Below are 19,203 nucleotides of genomic sequence, written 5' to 3' on the forward strand. Positions count from 1 at the left end.
TTTTTTACAAAATTTAATGGATACATTTTTTCAATTTTCTCTTTGGATAAAAATAAAAAATTATTTTTCCACTGTTTGAGCAAATTCTTTTCCCTCTAGTGAAAGCCCTTATGGATTGAGAGCTAGGAGTGGGGAATCCAGGAGGATGCTAGAATGCCAGCATCATATCTGCAGGACCTGCATATTTTCCAAGAAAAGAACATTAAAGAGAGCCAAAGTATACAGAGGCTAATCAGTTAGGTTTATAGAATTCTAGAATTCTCAAGTTTAAAGAAAGGCCTAGATTCCATTGCCCCCAAAGAAATGTAAGAGATTCAAATGCTGAAGCAATAGAGTTGTAAAAGGTACCTGTTCTTCAAGGTTATGTTAGATTTATGAAGGGTGATGAAGGAAACATCTCCTTTAGAAGGTTTCCTTTGAAGGGACTGATGGACCACCCTTGGAGGGCATTGCAGAGTCCAGGTGTAAAGTCTCTCAAGACATTGGCGCTCCAGGGAGGGGGCGGAGCAAGATGGCAGAGGCGTAGGAGACCTGGACTTCGTCTCCTCTCAGGAATTCAGCTGGGTAGGGATCAAACCATTCTGAACACCTACAAACCCAACAGGAGATCGAAGAAAAGAAGAGCAACAACTCTCTCATCAGAAAAGCGACCACTTTCTGGAAGGTAGGACGTGCGGAGAAGTGAATCTGAGGCGATATTCGGGAGGATAGACGGCGGGGGAGGGGCCTCCGTCGGCCGCTTCTGGCAAGTGATAGAGCCGCGGAGCACAAAATCGGAACTTTTAAAAGTCAGCTCCGCCGAGGGACGTCACTCTGGTGGCTCAGCGGGGGGTGGAACCCTCCGGGACAGTGTGGTCTCAGGACCCTCGGGGTCACAGAAAGACCGGGGGTGCCTGAGTGCAGCAGAGCTCCCAGGTAACGGAGCAGGGAAGCCGGCTGCAGAGGCGGAGCCCAGGCGCGGGCTCTCAGCTCGGGGTTGCCCTAAACCGTGATCCGCGGCCCAGTCGGGCCACTGCTCCTCCAGCAGGGACCCAACAAGCGGCAGATCCGGGGAGACTCACCTTCCTCCCCCGGGAGGAGCCGCGCGGGAGTGCACCGCAGGGATCTGCTGGGTTTGGAGACTCCGCCCGGGTCGGGTGCCAGAGATAGAAACGCGCGGTCACAGGCCGGGTGAGCAGGGAGTGCGGCCGGAGACCGGGGAGACCGGAGTGACTGGCGGCTTTTCTCTGGGGGCTCACTGAGGAGCGGGCCCCGAGTTCTCGGCTCCTCTGGGGCGGAGATTGGGGGTCCGCCATTTTCACTCTCCGCCTCCAAAGCTGTACGGAAAGCTCGCAGGGAACAAAAGCCCCGGAGAGCAAAGCCGAGCAGATCACTTAGCCGGGAGGGGGCAAGGGCGGGGCAATTCCGCCTCCGGCAGAGACATTTGGAAACCACGGCAACAGGCCCCTCCCCAGAAGATCAGCGAGAACAGCCGGCCAAGACCAAGTTTACCGATCAATGAGAATGGCAGAACTCCAGCGCTAGGGAATTACTGCACATAGAACTCACGGCTTTTTTACCATGATTCTTTAGTCTTTCAAAGTTAATTTTTTTCTTAACTGTCTTTTTTTCTTTTTTCTTTTTTTTGAATTTTTCTTTTTCCCTTTTTCAACCAACATCTTATCAATCCCTTTTTTAAAAAAAAATTTTTTTATTTTTCATTTTAAGAGTCATATTCTATCCCTTCATAGTAGTTACCTGTATTTTTGGCTTATATATATAAGTTGTTCTCTCTTTAAAATTTTGAGATAGTTTCTTCTAACAGATTAAAATATACCCTAAATCTCTAGTATATGGTGTTTTCTATTCCCCTGCCTGATCACATTCTCTCCCTTTTTTTTTTCTTTTTTCTTTTTTTAAATCCTCTTCTTTCTTTTTTCAAACAACTTCTTATCAATTCCTTTTATAAAATTTTTTAAAATTTCCATCTTTACAGTCATATTTCATCCCTTCATCATATCAACCCTTATTTTTGTACATATATAAGGTTTTCTTTCTTTAAAATTTTGGGAGGCACTTTCTTCTAAAAGACCAAAATACACCCCAAATCTAGTGTGTGGCACTGATCTATATACCAGCCTGATCATATTTGATCACATTCTGGTTTTTTTTTGTTGTTGCTGTTTTGTTTTGTTTGTTTTTGTTTTTGTTTTTGTCTTTATCTTTTTCTTTTTTTTTTTTCTTTTTCTTTTTTCTCTCTTTCCATTTCTTGTTCCACTGCTTCAGGTCTTTTCTGATTTGTTTAGAGTATATTTTATGGGGACATTGTTACTCTGCTAGCATTTTGTTCTCTCATTAATATATTCTCCTCTACACAAAATGACAAGACGGAAAAAATCATCTCAACAAAAAGAACAAGAGGTAGTACCGACTGCCAGGGACCTACTCAATACGGACATTAGTACGATGTCAGATCTAGAGTTCAGAATCATCACTTTAAAGATACGAGCTGGGCTTGAAAAAAATATGGAAGTTATTAGAGAAACCCTTTCTGGAGAAGTAAAAGAACTAAAATCCAACCAAGTAGAAATCAAAAAGGCTATTAATGAGGTGCAATAAAAAATGGGGGCACTGGGCACCTGGGTGGCTCAGTTGGTTAAGCGACTGCCTTCGGCTCAGGTCATGATCCTGGAGTCCCGGGATTGAGTCCCGCATCGGGCTCCCTGCTCGGCAGGGAGTCTGCTTCTCCCTCTGACCCTCCTCCCTCTCATGCTCTCTGTCTCTCATTCTCTCTCTCTCAAATAAATAAATAAAATCTTTAAAAAAAAAATGGGGGCACTAACTGCTAGAATAAATGAGGCAGAAGAGAGAATCAGTAATATAGAAGATGAAATGATGGAAAATAAAGAAGCTGAGAAAAAGAGAGATAAACAACTACTGGATCACGAGGACAGAATTCGAGAGATAAGCGATACCATAAGACGAAACAACATTAGAATAATTGGGATCCCAGAAGAAGAAGAAAGAGAGAGAGGGGCAGAAGGTATAATGGAGCAAATTATAGCAGAGAACTTCCCTAATTTGGGGAAGGAAACAGGCATGAAAATTCAGGAAGCACAGAGAACCCCTCTCAAAATCAATAAAAATAGGTCAACACCCCGACATCTAATAGTAAAACTTATGAGTCTCATAGACAAAGAGAAAATCCTGAAAGCAGCTCGGGAGAAGAGATCTGTAACCTACAATGGTAGAAACATTAGATTGGCAACAGACCTATCCACAGAGACCTGGCAGGCCAGAAAGGACTGGCAGGATATATTCAGAGCACTAAATGAGAAAAATATGCAGCCAAGAATACTCTATCCAGCTAGGCTGTCATTGAAAATTGAAGGAGAGATAAAAAGCTTCCAGGACAAACAAAAACTAAAGGAATTTGCAAACACAAAACCAGCCCTACAAGAAATCTTGAAAGGGGTCCTCTAAGCAAAGAGAGAGCCTAAAAGCAACATAGACCAGAAAGGAACAGGGACAATATACAGTAACAGTCACCTTACAGGCAATACAATGGCACTAAATTCCTATCTTTCAATAGTTACCCTGAATGTAAATGGGCTAAATGCCCCAATCAAAAGACAAAGGCTATCAGATTGGATAAAAACACAAGACCCATCGATATGCTGTCTGCAAGAGACTCGTTTTAGAACCAAAGACACCCCCAGATTGAAAGTGAGGGGGTGGAAAACCATTTACCATGCTAATGGACACCAAAAGAAAGCTGGGATGGCAATCCTTATATCAGACAAATTAGATTTTAAATCAAAGACTGTAATAAGAGATGAGGAAGGACACTATATCCTACTTAAAGGGTCTATCCAACAAGAAGATTTAACAATTGTAAATATCTATGCCCCTAACATGGGAGCAGCCAATTATATAAGGCAATTAATAACAAAAGCAAAGAAACACATCGACAACAATACAATAACAGTGGGGGACTTTAACACCCTCCTCACTGAAATAGACAGATCCTCTAAGCAAAAGATCAACAAAGAAATAAAGACTTTAAATGACACACTGGACCAAATGGACTTCATAGATATATTCAGAACATTCCATCCCAAAGCAACAGAATACACATTCTTCTCTAGTGCCCATGGAACATTCTTCAGAATAGATCACATCCCGGGTCACAAATCAGGTCTCAACCGGTGCCAAAAGATTGGGATCATTCCCTTCATATTTTCAGACCACAGTGCTTTGAAACTAGAACTCAATCACAAGAGGAAAGTCAGAAAGAACTCATATACATGGAGGCTAAAGAGCATCCTACTGAAGAATGAATGGGTCAACCAGGAAATTAAAGAAGAATTAAAAAAAATTCATGGAAACAAATGAAAATGAAAACACAACTGTTCAAAATCTTTGGGATACAGCAAAGGCAGTCCTAAGAGGAAAGTATATAGCAATACAAGCCTTTCTCAAGGAACAAGAAAGGTCCCAAATACACAACCTAACCCTACACCTAAAGGAGCTGGAGAGAGAACAGCAAATAAAGCCTAAACCCAGCAGGAGAAGAGAAATAATAAAGATCAGAGCAGAAATCAATGAAATAGAAACCAAAAGATCAGTAGAACAGATCAACGAAACTAGGAGCTGGTTCTTTGAAAGAATTAACAAGATTGATAAACCCCTGGCCAGACTTATCAAAAAGAAAAGAGAAATGACCCAAATCAACAAAATCATGAGTGAAAGAGGAGAGATCACAACCAACACCAAAGAAATACAAACAATTATAAGAACATATTATGAGCGACTCTATGCCAGCAAATTAGATAATTTGGAAGAAATGGATGCACTACTAGAGATGTATCAACTACCAAAACTGAACCAGGGACAAATAGAAAACCTGAACAGACAAGGCCACCATTACCTTGATCCCCAAACCAGACAAAGACCCCATCAAAAAGGAGAATTACAGACCAATATCCTTGATGAATACGGATGCAAAAATCCTCACCAAAATACTAGCCAATAAGATCCAACAGTACATTAAAAGGATTATTTACCACGACCAAGTGGGATTTATCCCTGGGCTGCAAGGTTGGTTCAACATCTGCAGATCAATCAATATGATACCATACATGAATAAAAGAAAGAACAAGAACCATATGATCCTCTCTATAGATGCAGAAAAAGCATTTGACAAAGTACAGCATCGTTTCTTGATCAAAACTCTTCAGAGTATAGGGATAGAGAGTACATACCTCAATATCCTAAAAGCCATCTATGAAAAACCCACAGCGAATATCATTCTCAATGGGGAAAACTGAGAGCTTTCCCCCTAAGGTCAGGAACGCGGCAGGGATGTCCACTATCACCACTGCTATTCAACATAGTATCAGAAGTCCTAGCCTCAGCAATCAGACAACAAAAGAAATAAAAGGCATCTGAATCGGCAAAGAAGTCAAACTCTCACTCTTTGCAGATGATATGATACTTTATGTGGAAAACCCAAAAGACTCCACCCCAAAACTGCTAGAACCCATAGAGGAATTCAGTAAAGTGGCAGGATATAAAATCAATGCACAGAAATCAGTGGCATTCCTCTACACTGATAACAAGACAGAAGAAAGAGAAATTAAGGAGTTGATCCCATTTACAATTGCACCCAAAACCATAAGATACCTAGGAATAAATCCAACCAAAGAGGCAAAGAATCTGTACTAAGAAAACTATAAAATACACAGGAAAGAAATTGAGGAAGACACAAAGAAATGGAAAAACGTTCCATGCTCATGGATTGGAAGAACAAATATTGTGAAGATGTCAATGTTACCTAGAGAAATCTACACATTCAATGCAATCCCCATCAAAATACCATCCACTTTTTTCAAAGAAATGGAACAAATAATCCTAAAATTTGTATGGAACCAGAAAAGACCCCGCATAGCCAGAGGAATGTTGAAAAAGAAAAGCAAAGCTGGTGGCATCACAATTCCGTACTTCAAGCTCTATTACAAAGCTGTCATCATCAAGACAGTATGGAACTGGCACAAAAACAGACACATAGATCAATGGAACAGAATAGAAAGCCCAGAAATGGACCCTCAACTCTATGGTCAACTAATATTTGACAAAGAAGGAAAGAATGTCCAATGGAAAAAAGACAGTCTCTTCAACAAATGGTGTTGGGAAAATTGGACAGCCACATGCAGAAGAATGAAACTGGACCACACACGAAAATAGACTCAAAATGGTTGAAAGACCTCAATGTGAGACAGGAGTCCATCAACATCCTAAAGGAGAACACAGGCAGCAACCTCTTCGACCTCAGCCGCAGCAACTTCTTCCTAGAAACATCGCCAAAGGCAAGGGAAGCAACAGCAAAAATGAACTATTGGGACTTCATCAAGAGAAAAAGCTTTTGCACAGCAAAAGAAACAGTCAACAAAACCAAAAGACAACTAACAGAATGGGAGAAGATATTTGCAAATGACATATCAGATAAAGGGCTAGTATCCAAAATCTATATAGAACTTCTTAAACTCAACACCCAAAAACAAATGATCCAATCAAGAAATGGGCAGAAGACATGAACAGACATTTTTCCAAGGAAGACAAGCAAATGGCCAACAGACACATGAAAAAGTGCTCAACATTGCTCGGCATCAGGGAAATCCAAATCAAAACCTCAATGAGATATCACTTCACACCAGTCAGAATGGTTAAAATTAACAAGTCAGGAGATGATGGATGTTGGCAGGGATGCGGAGAAAGGGGAACCCTCCTACACTGTTGGTGGGAATGCAAGCTGGTGCAGCCACTCTGGAAAACAGTATGGAGGTTCTTCAAAAAGTTGAAAATAGAGCTACTATACAATCCAGTGATTGCACTACTGGGTATTTACCCCAAAGATACAAATGTAGGGATCTGAAGGGGTACGTGCACCCCGATGTTTATAGCAGCAATGTCCACAATAGCCAAACTGTGGGAAGAGCCAAGATGTCCATTGACAGATGAATGGATAAAGAAGATGTGAGATATATATATATATATATATATATATATATATATATATATATATATACACACACACAATGGAATATTATGCAGCCATCAAAAGGAATGAGATCTTGCCATTTGTAACAACGTGGATGGAACTGGAGGGTATTATGCTGAGCAAAATAAGTCAATCAGAGAAAGACATGTATCATATGACCTCACTGATATGAGGAATTCTTAATCTCAGGAAACTAAGGGTTGCTGGAGTGGTGGGGGGTGGGAGGGATGGGGTGGCTGGGTGATAGAAATTGGGGAGGGTATGTGCTATGGTGAGCGCTGTCAATTGTGCAAGACTGTTGAATCACAGATCTGTACCTCTGAAGCAAATAATACATTATATGTTAAAAAAAAAAAAAAGAAGAAGAAGATAGCAGGAGGGGAAGAATGAAGGGGGGGAATCAGAGGGGGAGATGAACTATGAGACTATGGACTCTGAAAAACAAACTGAGGGTTCTAGAGGGGAGGAGAGTGGGGGGATGGGTTAGCCTGGTGATGGGTATTAAAGAGGGCACATTCTGCATGGAGCACTGGGTGTTATATGCAAACAATGAATCATGGAACACTACATCAAAAATAAAAAAAAAGGCAATGGGGTATCAAGGGCAGATTGAAAGAAGAAATGTTTATAAAAGAGGCTTTGTAGAAGTTTTGGTGGAGGATCCCTGCAGATAACATCAGAATGCAATTGAAAAACAACAGGGAAAACTAGATACATCACTTCAATATGGGATGTTCAGTAGAGAGATTTTTTATCATGTGTCATAAAATATTAAAATATGCATATAGGATGATTTATTAGGGTTCTCCAGAGAAACAGAGCATATGTCTATATTTCTTTATATTTCAGACATATGTATAAAGAGATTGATTATAAGGTATTGGCTCACATGACTGTGGAGGCTGAAAAGTCCCATCATCTGCTGTCTGCAAGTTGGAGCCCCAGGAAAGCTGGGGGTGTAGTTTGAAGGTCTCAGAGTCAGAGGCTGATGGTGTAGACACCAGTCAGAGTCTGAAGGCCTGAGGACCAGGAGTGCCAAGGGCAGAATTCCGATGTCCCAGCTCAGTCGTCGGTCAGGCAAGAGCAAATTCAACCTTCCTGGGTCTTCTCATGCTATTCAAGCTCTCAGTGGATTGGATGATGCACACCCACACCAGGGAGGGCCGTCTGCTTCACGCAGTTCACCAACTCAAATGCCATTCACTTCTGGAAACACTCTTAAAACACACCCAGCAAGGATGCTTCACCAGGTAAACATCATTTGCCCTCCCGTGGCCCACTCAAGTGGATGCATAAAATTCACCACCACAGATGGCCATAATATGAACCAATTTGAAAACAATCTTTGTTATTGTTTTTAAAAAAATTACATGAAATTAAATTAGCTCCCTGTATTTCATGTGTTTTTTCCAATTTGATAATTCATTTTATGTTAAAGGTATCTTAGATGTCTTCTGTGACATGTTTGTATGAGACAGTTAGAAATGTAGGCTGATACAGGAGTGTCCTACTGGTGACTTAAATCCCATAGGTGGCCTGGCCTTTTCTATTATTTCACATGGTTAGTCACTCTTGCTGAAGTCCCAAGCAAAACAAAGTACATGGCAGCTCCATTCCAGGGCACTTTGACATAGGATAAAGCCTGAAAGTTGTTCATTAAGTTCTGGTCTTAGATAATTATAAATAAGTTTATCTTCTTCATGAATGTCTGGTGGGACATTCAAAAGTCATGACAGACAATTCATCATTGTCTGGGACTGTCCTGAACATTATAGAAAATCTAGCATTCCTGGATATCTTTTCTAAATGCTTTTATTGACTTGTCACCTCCTTCACTCACTGTGACAAAAAATGACATGCTCAGAATTTTGCAGAAATCCCACTATGGGATGGTACTCCCTTTGCTGAAGAATGGCTACAGTGTGCCATTTTCAGGATGAGTGGAAGCAGGCCTATCGGCAAGAACTAACATCATGACAGGCAGCAAAATACTTCTGAAAGTCTATCCTAGGTTTGGACAACCTTTTTCTGTTAATAGTAATTGAGACACGCTTTATGGGAAGATGCTAAAGGACGTTTGTAAAACTGCAGAGACTCATGAATGCTTTCAACTGTGCATACCATCCAGAATCAGTGGGGGCAGTAAAGTATGCAAATGGAGTTAAAAAAAAATAACTAGTCAGAATGTGAGCAGAATGTGAGCTAAAATGTCTAGAGGCACTGCCCTCACTCTTAGGAACTTGAGATCGGTGGCCAACACTACACTTAAGTTCTTCCCACATGAATTGTTAATGAGCAGGCCTGTGTGGCTGCTGATTCCTCCTCTGGCCACCGCCCACTGGCAGGAACACATGGGCTAGGAAATGTTGTGTTAGGTATCACAAAGTAGAATTAAGTTTGCCAACGTATTCCAAATTTTTTAGGAATACCTATTCATGTGTGAGGAGAACTCACGAGAAGGCAGAGAATCATGACCACGCAAGGTAGTGCAAAGCTGCTGTGTGAAGGCCGGGCAGTGGGACCCGGAAAGGGCACTCAGATTCATACACTGGAACCAATGAGGATTTCTTATACTGAGTGGAGGCCAGTGGATGGGCCTCCCATTATAGTGTTTCAGTTCTGGTTATTAAAACATCCTCATTTAAGCTCTTAAGCCTCAGAAGTGGCCATTTTAAGCCTTGAGTTTCACATCTGAGTCCAAGTTTGCTCCCTGCCCTAACGAGGGTGGGCCAGTCTTTTGGCTCCGTCGGCTTGTAGGATGGTTGGTGGGAGGGCGGAGGACCACCCTCCACCCCCACCTCACTGGCACCAAGGAGATACTGAACCATGACTGCTCATGGAGAGGTGATCATCTTCCCTGTTTGTTACATGCATTACTCCCTATGCATATAATCCCATGTCAGGATATGGTCCTCTTTCTGGAGGTTCTATCTTCAATCTAGGTGGGTACATGGAGGCTTCTACTGTCTACAGTAACAAGCCATTCAGTTCTGAGCAGTTCTTTTAGGTGGAGGTGTCCTCTCTTGCAGCTTGGCTTCATCTTCCTGCTGATGTCAGTGGCAGAACTTTACAGAAGTGCTTTGGTAGGTATGGTTCTCCATGCTGCAGCAACTGTCGGGAGCCCTGGGGCTTCCGGTCTCCTCTCTCTCAGGGTCCCCAATGCCAGGGACTGCTGGCAGTGGTGGGGTCCTTCTTTTTACGTCCTGCAAACTCCAAACTCCCGGGCTGGTCCATGGCCCTCTGCATGCTTACATAGCCACGCCTTTTCTGAACGTTGTTAGCTCTGGCCCCAGTTGCTCTGGAACAGCTCAGCCAATTCCATCCAGGTCTCAAAGACTCTCAGCTGGGAATGGGATTCTTCCTGTAGATACCCACAAACCTTACAGCTGCTTCTCTGCTCCTTCAGCTTCAGAGAGTAGAGCCCTGCAAATGCCACACTCCTACCATGGGATGCCGAGGTGAGAGGATAAACCTTCCTAAACTTAACACCCTTTGGGAGAGGGGGCAATATAGTGCTCAGTACAGTGAAAAGGTACCTGTGCTAGTTTTATAGGCTAGTGTAACAAAGTATCCCAAAGCAGGTGGCTTAGAACAACAGAACTTTATTGTCTCCCTGTTCTGGAGGCCAGATGTCCAAAGTCAGGGGGTTGACAGGGTCATGCTCCCTCTGAAACCTTTAGGAAAGGATCCGTCCTTGCCTTTTTCTCACTTCTGGTGATTTCCCAGCAATCTGGCATTTCTGGGTTTGCAGATGCACATCCTCTTGTCTTCACATGATGTTTCCCCAAGTCTTCACGTGGTCTTCGCGGTGTGTATGTGTGCCTCTGTGTTCAAATTTCCCCTTTCCCTAAGGACACCCATCATTAGAATAGGGCCCACCCTAATGGTCTCATTTTAACTTGATTACCTCTATAAAGACCCCATTTCCGAATAAGGTCACATTCTGAGGTACTGGGGACTGGGACCCTGACATATCTTTTTGGGGGGCACAATGTGACCCACAACAGCACGCCCCAGCAAGCTCTCAAGTGGTTTTTTGGACTTAGAATGTTGAACACATTTTCTGCTTTCACAGGAGGACTCTAGTCACTAATTCTTGGAAAACAAAAATTCCATCCAGCCTTCTATATCATCGTGCTACAGATATAATGATAAGAGCTAATAAATGACAATAATTTATTGAGGGAGTAGCATAAACTAGGAGCTCTTCTAAGTCCTTTAATGATGTATTATAATTTAATATTTGCATCTACTCTGTGGGCTAGGAACTATTATTTTTGTTTTACAGGTGAGGAAATAAAAGCACAGTGAAATGAAGTCTTGCAGTTGCTACATTGACATCATGCCTGCCTCCAAAGTCAGAGTATTTCCTTCTCTCAGATGAAGGAGTCCTTTCACTCAGGCCAATTTCCTCCAACCAGAGATAAAGTGGGTATTCAACTTTACTTTCCCATGTCCCCTGGGCTGGCTGTATTTGTCTATGTTAACTCAGATTGTTTTTAAAAGGGGTAGAATCAACTTGTGATCAAATTGCATCCTTTATTGAAGAAGTAGGGAGAAGGTGTACCAGTAAGGACTTCCTTAGCATATCTTTTCCATGAGGCCTCTTGAAAAAAATTACAGTTCTTCACTAATTAAGTTTATGTTCTGTTCTTGACTGGAGTCATGCTGGTCCTTTGATTGGAGACATTGGATTCTGACAGTGAAGGACCTGGGGTGAGTGGGTGAGAGCAGACTGATCACTATTATACCATAAAATAAGAGCCTCGTCATGAGCCACTGAGTCAAAACAAGACAAAACAACAGCAATCACAAACAAACAAATATGTAAACCTAGAATGTGACCAGGTGAAACCACCCACTCTGTCCTGGGGGGCAGGTAAATGTGCAAGAGACCTCTGGCCCATCAGTGTTTCAGTGAATTACAACCACTGCATTAAACTAAAATATTACTCTTCAGAAAATGACTTTGACCTTGAGCTGGCCTGTGGTGAGTGCTAAGATTCCTCTTTGGTCCTCTACTTCATATTCTAGGTCAGAAGGAGAAATAGCTGAACAACCCATGGAGCAGAGAATTGTCTGGCTTAGACTACGGGATTTGGGGGAGTCACTGCAGAAGGCATTCTAATGGGAACAGTCTACGTGATGAGATGAAGCGAGGTGAATGAAATAGGCATCGTGAGGTAGCATTAGGCTACCGTCAGAAAGAGGGTCATCCACTTCCAGATGCGGTTGACTGAAGGTAATTGAAACTTTGGAAAGCAAAACCATCGATAAGGGGGGAACTACTGTATATGACCATAAAGTTTGACAAAGAAACCCTGTTGCTAGAAACGCTTCAGTAGCACCTGGTACTTACAGGCTAAATTCCAAATTCTTTAGTGGGGTGGTTGAGCCCTATTAGGATCTGGCCTCAATTTGCCTCTCCAGCTTCATTTTCTGTCACTTTCTTCTACAACCAGCCTACAGGAGTTCTGTGAACCTGCCCTGCTGGTTCCAGGCAGAGTTTGAGGCTGACTTAACCATATGCAGGTTTTGTGGGGGGAATTTAATGACCTATTTTGGAAGGACTTAGACAAACCATATAGGTAAGGAGATAAGATTATCAGTCATTATAATCAATCTCCTTTCATCACTATTTAGTGATTGTTTCTATGCTTTATTAATGTAGTGTATTATATTGATGGATTTTTTCCAATGGAAAAAACTCTGTTAAAATATACATAGTATTTATCATTGTAACCATTTTTAAATGCTCAGTTCAGTGGTATTAAATACACATATGATGTTGTGCGACCATCACCACCACACCCATCTTCATAGTTCCTTACATCTTGTAAAACTGAAACTCTAGACCCATTAAACAGTGACTCCCCACTCCCCCATCTCCAGCCCCTGGCAACCTTTATTCTCTTTTCTGTCTCTAGGATTTTGACCACTCTAACTCTCTCATATGGAATGGAATCACACAGTATTTGCTTTTTTGTGACTACTTTATTTCATTCAGCATAATGTCCTCAAGGTTTATCCATGCTGTTTCATATGTCAGAATTTTCTTCCTTTTTAAAGCTGACTAATATTATATTGTATGGATATACCACATTTTGCTTATCTATTCATCCACTGATGGACACTTGGGTTGCCACATTTTAGCTATTATGAATAATGCTACTATAAACATGGGTGTACAAATATCTCTTTGAGACCCTGCTTTCAGTTCTTTGGTGTATATATCCAGAAGTGGAATTGCTGGATCTTATGATAATTCTCTTTTTAAATTTTTGAGGAACAACCATGTTGTTTTCCATAGCAGCTGTACCATTTTACATTCCCACCTAGAGTGCACAAGTGTTCTAATTTTTCCACATTCTAGCCAGTATTTGTTATTTTCTAGTTTTTAATTTTTTGATAGTAGCCATCCTAATGGGTGTAAGATGGTATCTCATTGTGGTTCTTTTTTTTTTTAAAGATTTTATTTATTTATTTGAGAGAGAGAGAATGAGAGCACATGAGAGGGGGGAGGGTCAGAGGGAGAAGCAGACTCCCTGCTGAGCGGGGAGCCCGATGCGGGACTTGATCCGGGGACTCCAGGATCATGACCTGAGCCGAAGGCAGTCGCTTAACCAACTGAGCCACCCAGGCGCCCTCTCATTGTGGTTCTGATTTGCATTTCCCTGATGTTCAGTGGTGTTGAAGATTTTTGCTCATTTTTGTATACTTTATTTGAAGGAATGTCTATTCAAGTCCTTTGCCCATTTTTGAATTGTTAATTTCTGTTGCTCTCTCTATATTCTGGATATTAACCCCTTATCAGATATATGATTTCCAAATATTTATCTGATTCCATGTGTTGCCTTTTTACTCTGTGGGTATTGTCTTTTGATGCACAAAATTTTTAATTTTCATGAAGTCCAATTTGTCTGTTTTTACTTTTGTTGCATGTGCTTTTGGTATCATATCCAAAAAATCATTGCCAAATCCAATGTCATGGAGTTTTGCCCCATATTTTCTTCTAAGAGATTTATTATTTCAGGTCTTACATTTAAGCCTTTGATCCAGTTTGTGTTAATTTTTGAATATGGTGTGAGGTAGGGATCCAAATTCATTCTCTTACATGTGGAGACTCAGTTTTCCCAGTACTATCTGTTGAAAAGACTGTACTTACACTGTTTTGATTATTGTAGCTTTGTTGTAAGTTTTGAAATCAGGAAGTATTAGTCTTCCACCTTTCTTCTTCTTTTTCAAGGTTGTTTCAGCTATTTGGGATCACTTGAGATTTCATATGAATTTTAGGTTTTTCTATTCCTGTGTAAATGGCATTGAGATTTTCATAGGGATTGCATTGAATCTGTAGATTTCTTTGAGTAGTATTGACATCTTAACAACATTAATTCTTCCCATTATGAATGTGGGATATGTTTCCATTACTTATGTCTTTTTAAATTTTTTCAGTAGTGTTTTTTAGTTTTCATTGTATAAGTCTTTCACCTACTTGGTTAAGTTAATTCCCAAGTATTTTATTATTTTTGATGCTATTGTAAATGGAATTGTTTTTGTAACAAATGCTTTTCAGATTTATTCAAGATATATTTCTGGAGTGTTGATTCTACTGCACTGATTTTTACATCTATCCTATGCCAGTACCACAATGTCTTGATTACTGTAGCTTTGTAGTAACTTTTGAAATTGGGAAGCATGAGTATTCCAACTTTGTTTTCCTTTTTTTTTTTTTTTTTTGTAGAGCAGTTTTAGGTTTGCAACAAAATTGAGAAGAAGGTACAGAGATTTCCCATATATCCCTTGTCCCCCCACATTATTGACACGAGTCACCAGAATGGTACATTTGTTACCAAGGATTAATCAGGATTGACATATCATAATCACCCAAAGTCCATAGTTTACTTTAGGGTTAACTCTTGGTGTTGTATATTCTATGGGTTTGGACAAATGTATGATGACATATATCCATCATTATAATATGCAGAGTATTTTCACTGCACTAAAAATCTTTGTGCTCGGCGCGCCTGGGTGGCTCAGTTGGTTAAGCAACTGCCTTCGGCTCAGGTCATGATCCTGGAGTCCCGGGATTGAGTCCCGCATCGGACCCCCTGCTCAGCGGGGAGTCTGCTTCTCCCTCTGATCCTCCCCCCTCTCATGCTCTCTCTCTCTGTCTCATTGTCTCTCTCAAATAAATAAATAAAATCTTAAAAAAAAAAAAATCTCTGTGCTCTGTCTGTTTATGTCCCCTGCCCCTTGGCAACCACTGATCTTTTTACTCCATAAAAAGTAAACATATCCATAGTTTTGCCTTTTCCAGATGTTGTATAGTTAGAATCATACAGTATGTATACTTTTCAAATTGGCTTCTTTCACTTAGTAATATGCATTTGAGGTTTCTTCATGTCTTTTCATGGCTTGATAGCTGATTTATTGTTAGCACTGAATAATATTTCATTGTCTGGATGGACCACAGTTTATTTGTCCATTCACCCACTGATGGACATCTTGGTTGTTTCCAAGTTTTAGCAATTATGAATGAAGTTTCTGTAAACATCTGTGTGCAGGTTTTCTGTGGACATAGTTTTCAACTCTTTTGGGTAAACACCAAGGGATATGATTGCTAGATTGCATGGTAGTATATTTAGTTTTCTAAGAAACCATCAAAACCACTGCCTTCCAAAGTGGTTGTGCCATTTCGCATTCCCAGCAATGTAATGTGTGAGACTTCCTGTTGCTCCATATTCCCACCAGTATTTGGTGTTGTTAGTGTTCCAGATTTTGGTCTTTCTAATATGTGTGTAGTGGTTTGTTTTCTTTTTTAAAGATTGGTTTGCCTATTTTGTGTCCTTTCCACTTTCATATGAATATTAGGATAAGCTTATAAAAAATCAGCTGAGAATTTGGAAGGGATTGTGTTAAATCTCAGATTTAATTTGGGGAGTATTACCATCTTAATATTAAATCTTCTGAGAACATGGGATTTTTCCATTTGTTTAAATATTCTTTAATTTCTTTCAATAATGTGTTCTAATTTGTGGTGGACAGGTCTTACACTCCTCCTGTTAAATTTATTCCTGGATATAAATTATATAAGCATTTAATTTTTTAATGTTATTGTAATTGTGCTTTCATTTATAGAAATAACAATTGATTTTCTCATATATTGATCTTATATCCTACCAACCTGTTGAACTTGTTTATTAGTTCTACTAGATTTTTTTGTGTGTCGATTTCTTAGCATTTTATATACACAAGATCATATTGGGTACAAAGAGAGTTAGTTTTACTTTTTCCTTGACCAACCAACCTGGATACTTTCATTTCTTTTTATTGCCTAATTTAACTGGCTAGAACCTCCAGTACAATGTTGAATATAAATGGCAAAAGCAGACATTCTTGTTTTGTTCCATATCTTAGAGCAAAAGGATTCAGTATCTCTTCATCAAGTATGATGTTAATTGTGGATTTTTTCCCCCCACAACTAAATGCCCCTTTTCAGGTTGAGGAAATTCCCTTCTATTCCTAGTTTGTTGAATTTTTTTTAATCATGATAGGGTGTTGGATTTTGTTAAATGCTTTTTCTATGCCTATTGAGATAGTCATGTGTTTTTTTGTCTCTTATTTTATGAACATGCTATTTATCAGCATGTATTACATTTGATTTTCATGTTAAACCAGCTCTGAATTCCTAAGATAAATCCTAATTGGTAATGATGTGTGATACTTTTGTAATGTTGCTGGATTCCATTTGCTAATGTTTTTTTCTTTGAGGTTTTACACATTTATATTCATAATGGATCCTGGTCTATACTCTCCTTTTGTTTGATGTATTTGTCTGGTTTTGGTATCAAGGTAGTACTAGCCTCATAGAACGAGTCAGGAAGTATTCTCTCCTCCTTTTTTCTGAAACAATTTGTAAAATATTAGTGCTAATTCTTCAAATGTTTAGTAGAGGGGTGCCTGGGTGGCTCAGTCAATTAAGCATCCTGCTCTTGATTCCGGCTCAGGTCATGATCTCAGGGTCGTGAGACTGAGCCCCATGTCGGGCTCTGCACTGAGGATGGAGACTAGTTGAGATTCTCTCTCTCCCTCCCTTCTGCCCCTTCCCCCACCACACCCCACATGCATGCATGTGCACATGCTCTCTCTCTCTTAAAAATGTTTTTAGTAGAACTTACAATGTAGCCACCTGGGACTGGGCTTTTCTTTATTTCTTTTGCTTATTAATTCAGACTCTTAACTTGTGATGAATCTATTCAGATTTTTATTACCTCTTTTTTAAAATTTAACTTAATTAGCCCACATAGTTTTTTTGTTTGTTTGTTTGTTTTTAGTTTTTGGTGTAGTACCCAATGATTTATTAGTTGGGTATAACATCCAGTGCTCATCATATCTCATGCCCTCCTTAACACCCATCACCCAGTTACCCCATCCCCCTACCCACCTCCCTTTCCACAACCCTCCGTTTGTTCCCTGGAGACAAGAGTCTCTCATGGTTTGGCTCCTTCTCTGATTTCTTCCCATTCAGTTTTTCCTCCCTTCCCCTATAATCCTCTGCTCTATTTCTTATCTTCCACATATGACTGAAACCGTATGATATTGTCTTTTTCTGATTGACTTATTTCACTTAGCATAATTTCCTCCAGTTCCATCTATGTTGATGTAAATGGTAGGTATTCATCCTTTTTGATGGCTGAGTAATATTCCATTATATATATGAACCACATCTTCTTTATCCATTCATCTGTTGAAGAACATCTCAGCTCCTTCCACAGTTTGGCTATTGTGGATGTTGCTGCTATGAATATTGGGGTGCAGGTGCCCCTTCTTTTCACTACATCTGTATCTTTGTGGTAAATACCCAGTAGTGCAGTTGCTGGGTCATAGAATAACTCTATTTTTAACTTCTTGAGGAACCTCCATACTGTTTTCCAGAGTGGCTGTACCAGCTTGCATTCCCACCAACAGTGTAAGAAGGTTCCCCTTTCTCCACATCCATGCCAACATTTGTTTTTTCCTGTCTTGTTAATTTTAGCCCTTCTAACTGGTTTAGGGTGGTATCTCAGTATGGTTTTGATTTGTATTTCCCTGATGCCGAGTGATGTTGAGCATTTTTTCATGTGTCTGTTAGCCATTTGTATGTCTTCTTTGGAGAAGTGTCTGTTTATGTCTTCTGCTCATTTTTTGACGTGATTATTTGTTTTTTTGGGTGTTGAGTTTGAGAAGTTCTTTATAGATCTCGGATACCAGTCCTTTATCTGTAATGTCATATGTAAATATCTTCTCCCATTCTGTAGGTTGCCTTTTAGTTTTGTTGACTGTTTCCTTTGTTGTGCAGAAGTTTTTATCTTGATGAAGTCCCAAAAGTTCATTTTCTCTTTTATTTCCCTTGCCTTTGGAGACGTGTCTTGAGAGGAGTTGCTGCGGCCAAAGTCGAAGAGGTAGCTGCCTATGTTCTTCTCTCGGATTTTGATGAATTCCTGTCTCACATTGAGGTCTTTCATCCATTTTTGAGTTTATTTTTGTGTATGGTGTAAGAGAATGGTCCAGTCTCATTCTTCTACATGCGGCTGTCCAATTTCCCCATCACCATTTATTGAAGAGACTGTCTTTTTTTCCATTGGATATTTTTTCCTGCTTTGTCGAAGATTAGTTGACCACAGAGTTTAGGGTCCACTTATGAGCTCTCTATTCTGTTCCATTGATCTATGTGTCTGTTTTTGTGCCAGTACCATGCTGTCTAGATGATCACAGCTTTGTAATATAGCTTGAAGTCAGGCAACGTGATGCCCCCAGCTTTGGTTTTCGTTTTCAACATTGCCCTGGGTATTCGGGTTTTTTTCTGGTCCCATACACATTTTAGGATTGTTTCTTCCAGCTCTGTGAAAAATGTAGATGGTATTTTGATAGGGATTGCATTGAATGTGTAGATTTCTCCTACAATCCTAGCAACAGCAATCAGACAACAAAAGAAATAAAAGGTATTCAAATTGGCAAAGAAGAAGTCAAACTCTGTTTGCAGATGACATGATACTTTATGTGGAAAACCCAAAAGACCCCACCCCCAAATTACTAGAACTCATACAGCAATTCAGTAATGTGGCAGGATACAAAAGTAATGCATAGAAATCAGTTGCTCTCCTATCCACTAACAATGTAACTGT

General features: G+C 40.3%; 1 protein-coding gene across 1 annotated transcript in view; it reads right to left on the reverse strand.

Annotated features, from left to right (window-relative positions):
• LOC123857951 (membrane-spanning 4-domains subfamily A member 8-like) overlaps nt 1–18,543 on the reverse strand; it is a 42,796-nt gene extending 24,253 nt beyond the window's left edge. Inside the window, exon 1 of the mRNA XM_064576605.1 lies at nt 18,433–18,543. Within this exon, the coding sequence (XP_064432675.1) occupies nt 18,433–18,543 (111 nt within the window). The remainder of the gene's footprint in view (nt 1–18,432) is intronic.
• Between the last annotated feature and the right edge of the window lie 660 nt (nt 18,544–19,203).

Source organism: Mirounga angustirostris, unplaced genomic scaffold, assembly GCF_029215605.1.
Source record: "Mirounga angustirostris isolate CCGP_5_RB_7025 unplaced genomic scaffold, mMirAng1.0.hap1 SCAF_13, whole genome shotgun sequence".
Taxonomy (NCBI): Eukaryota; Metazoa; Chordata; class Mammalia; order Carnivora; family Phocidae; genus Mirounga; species Mirounga angustirostris.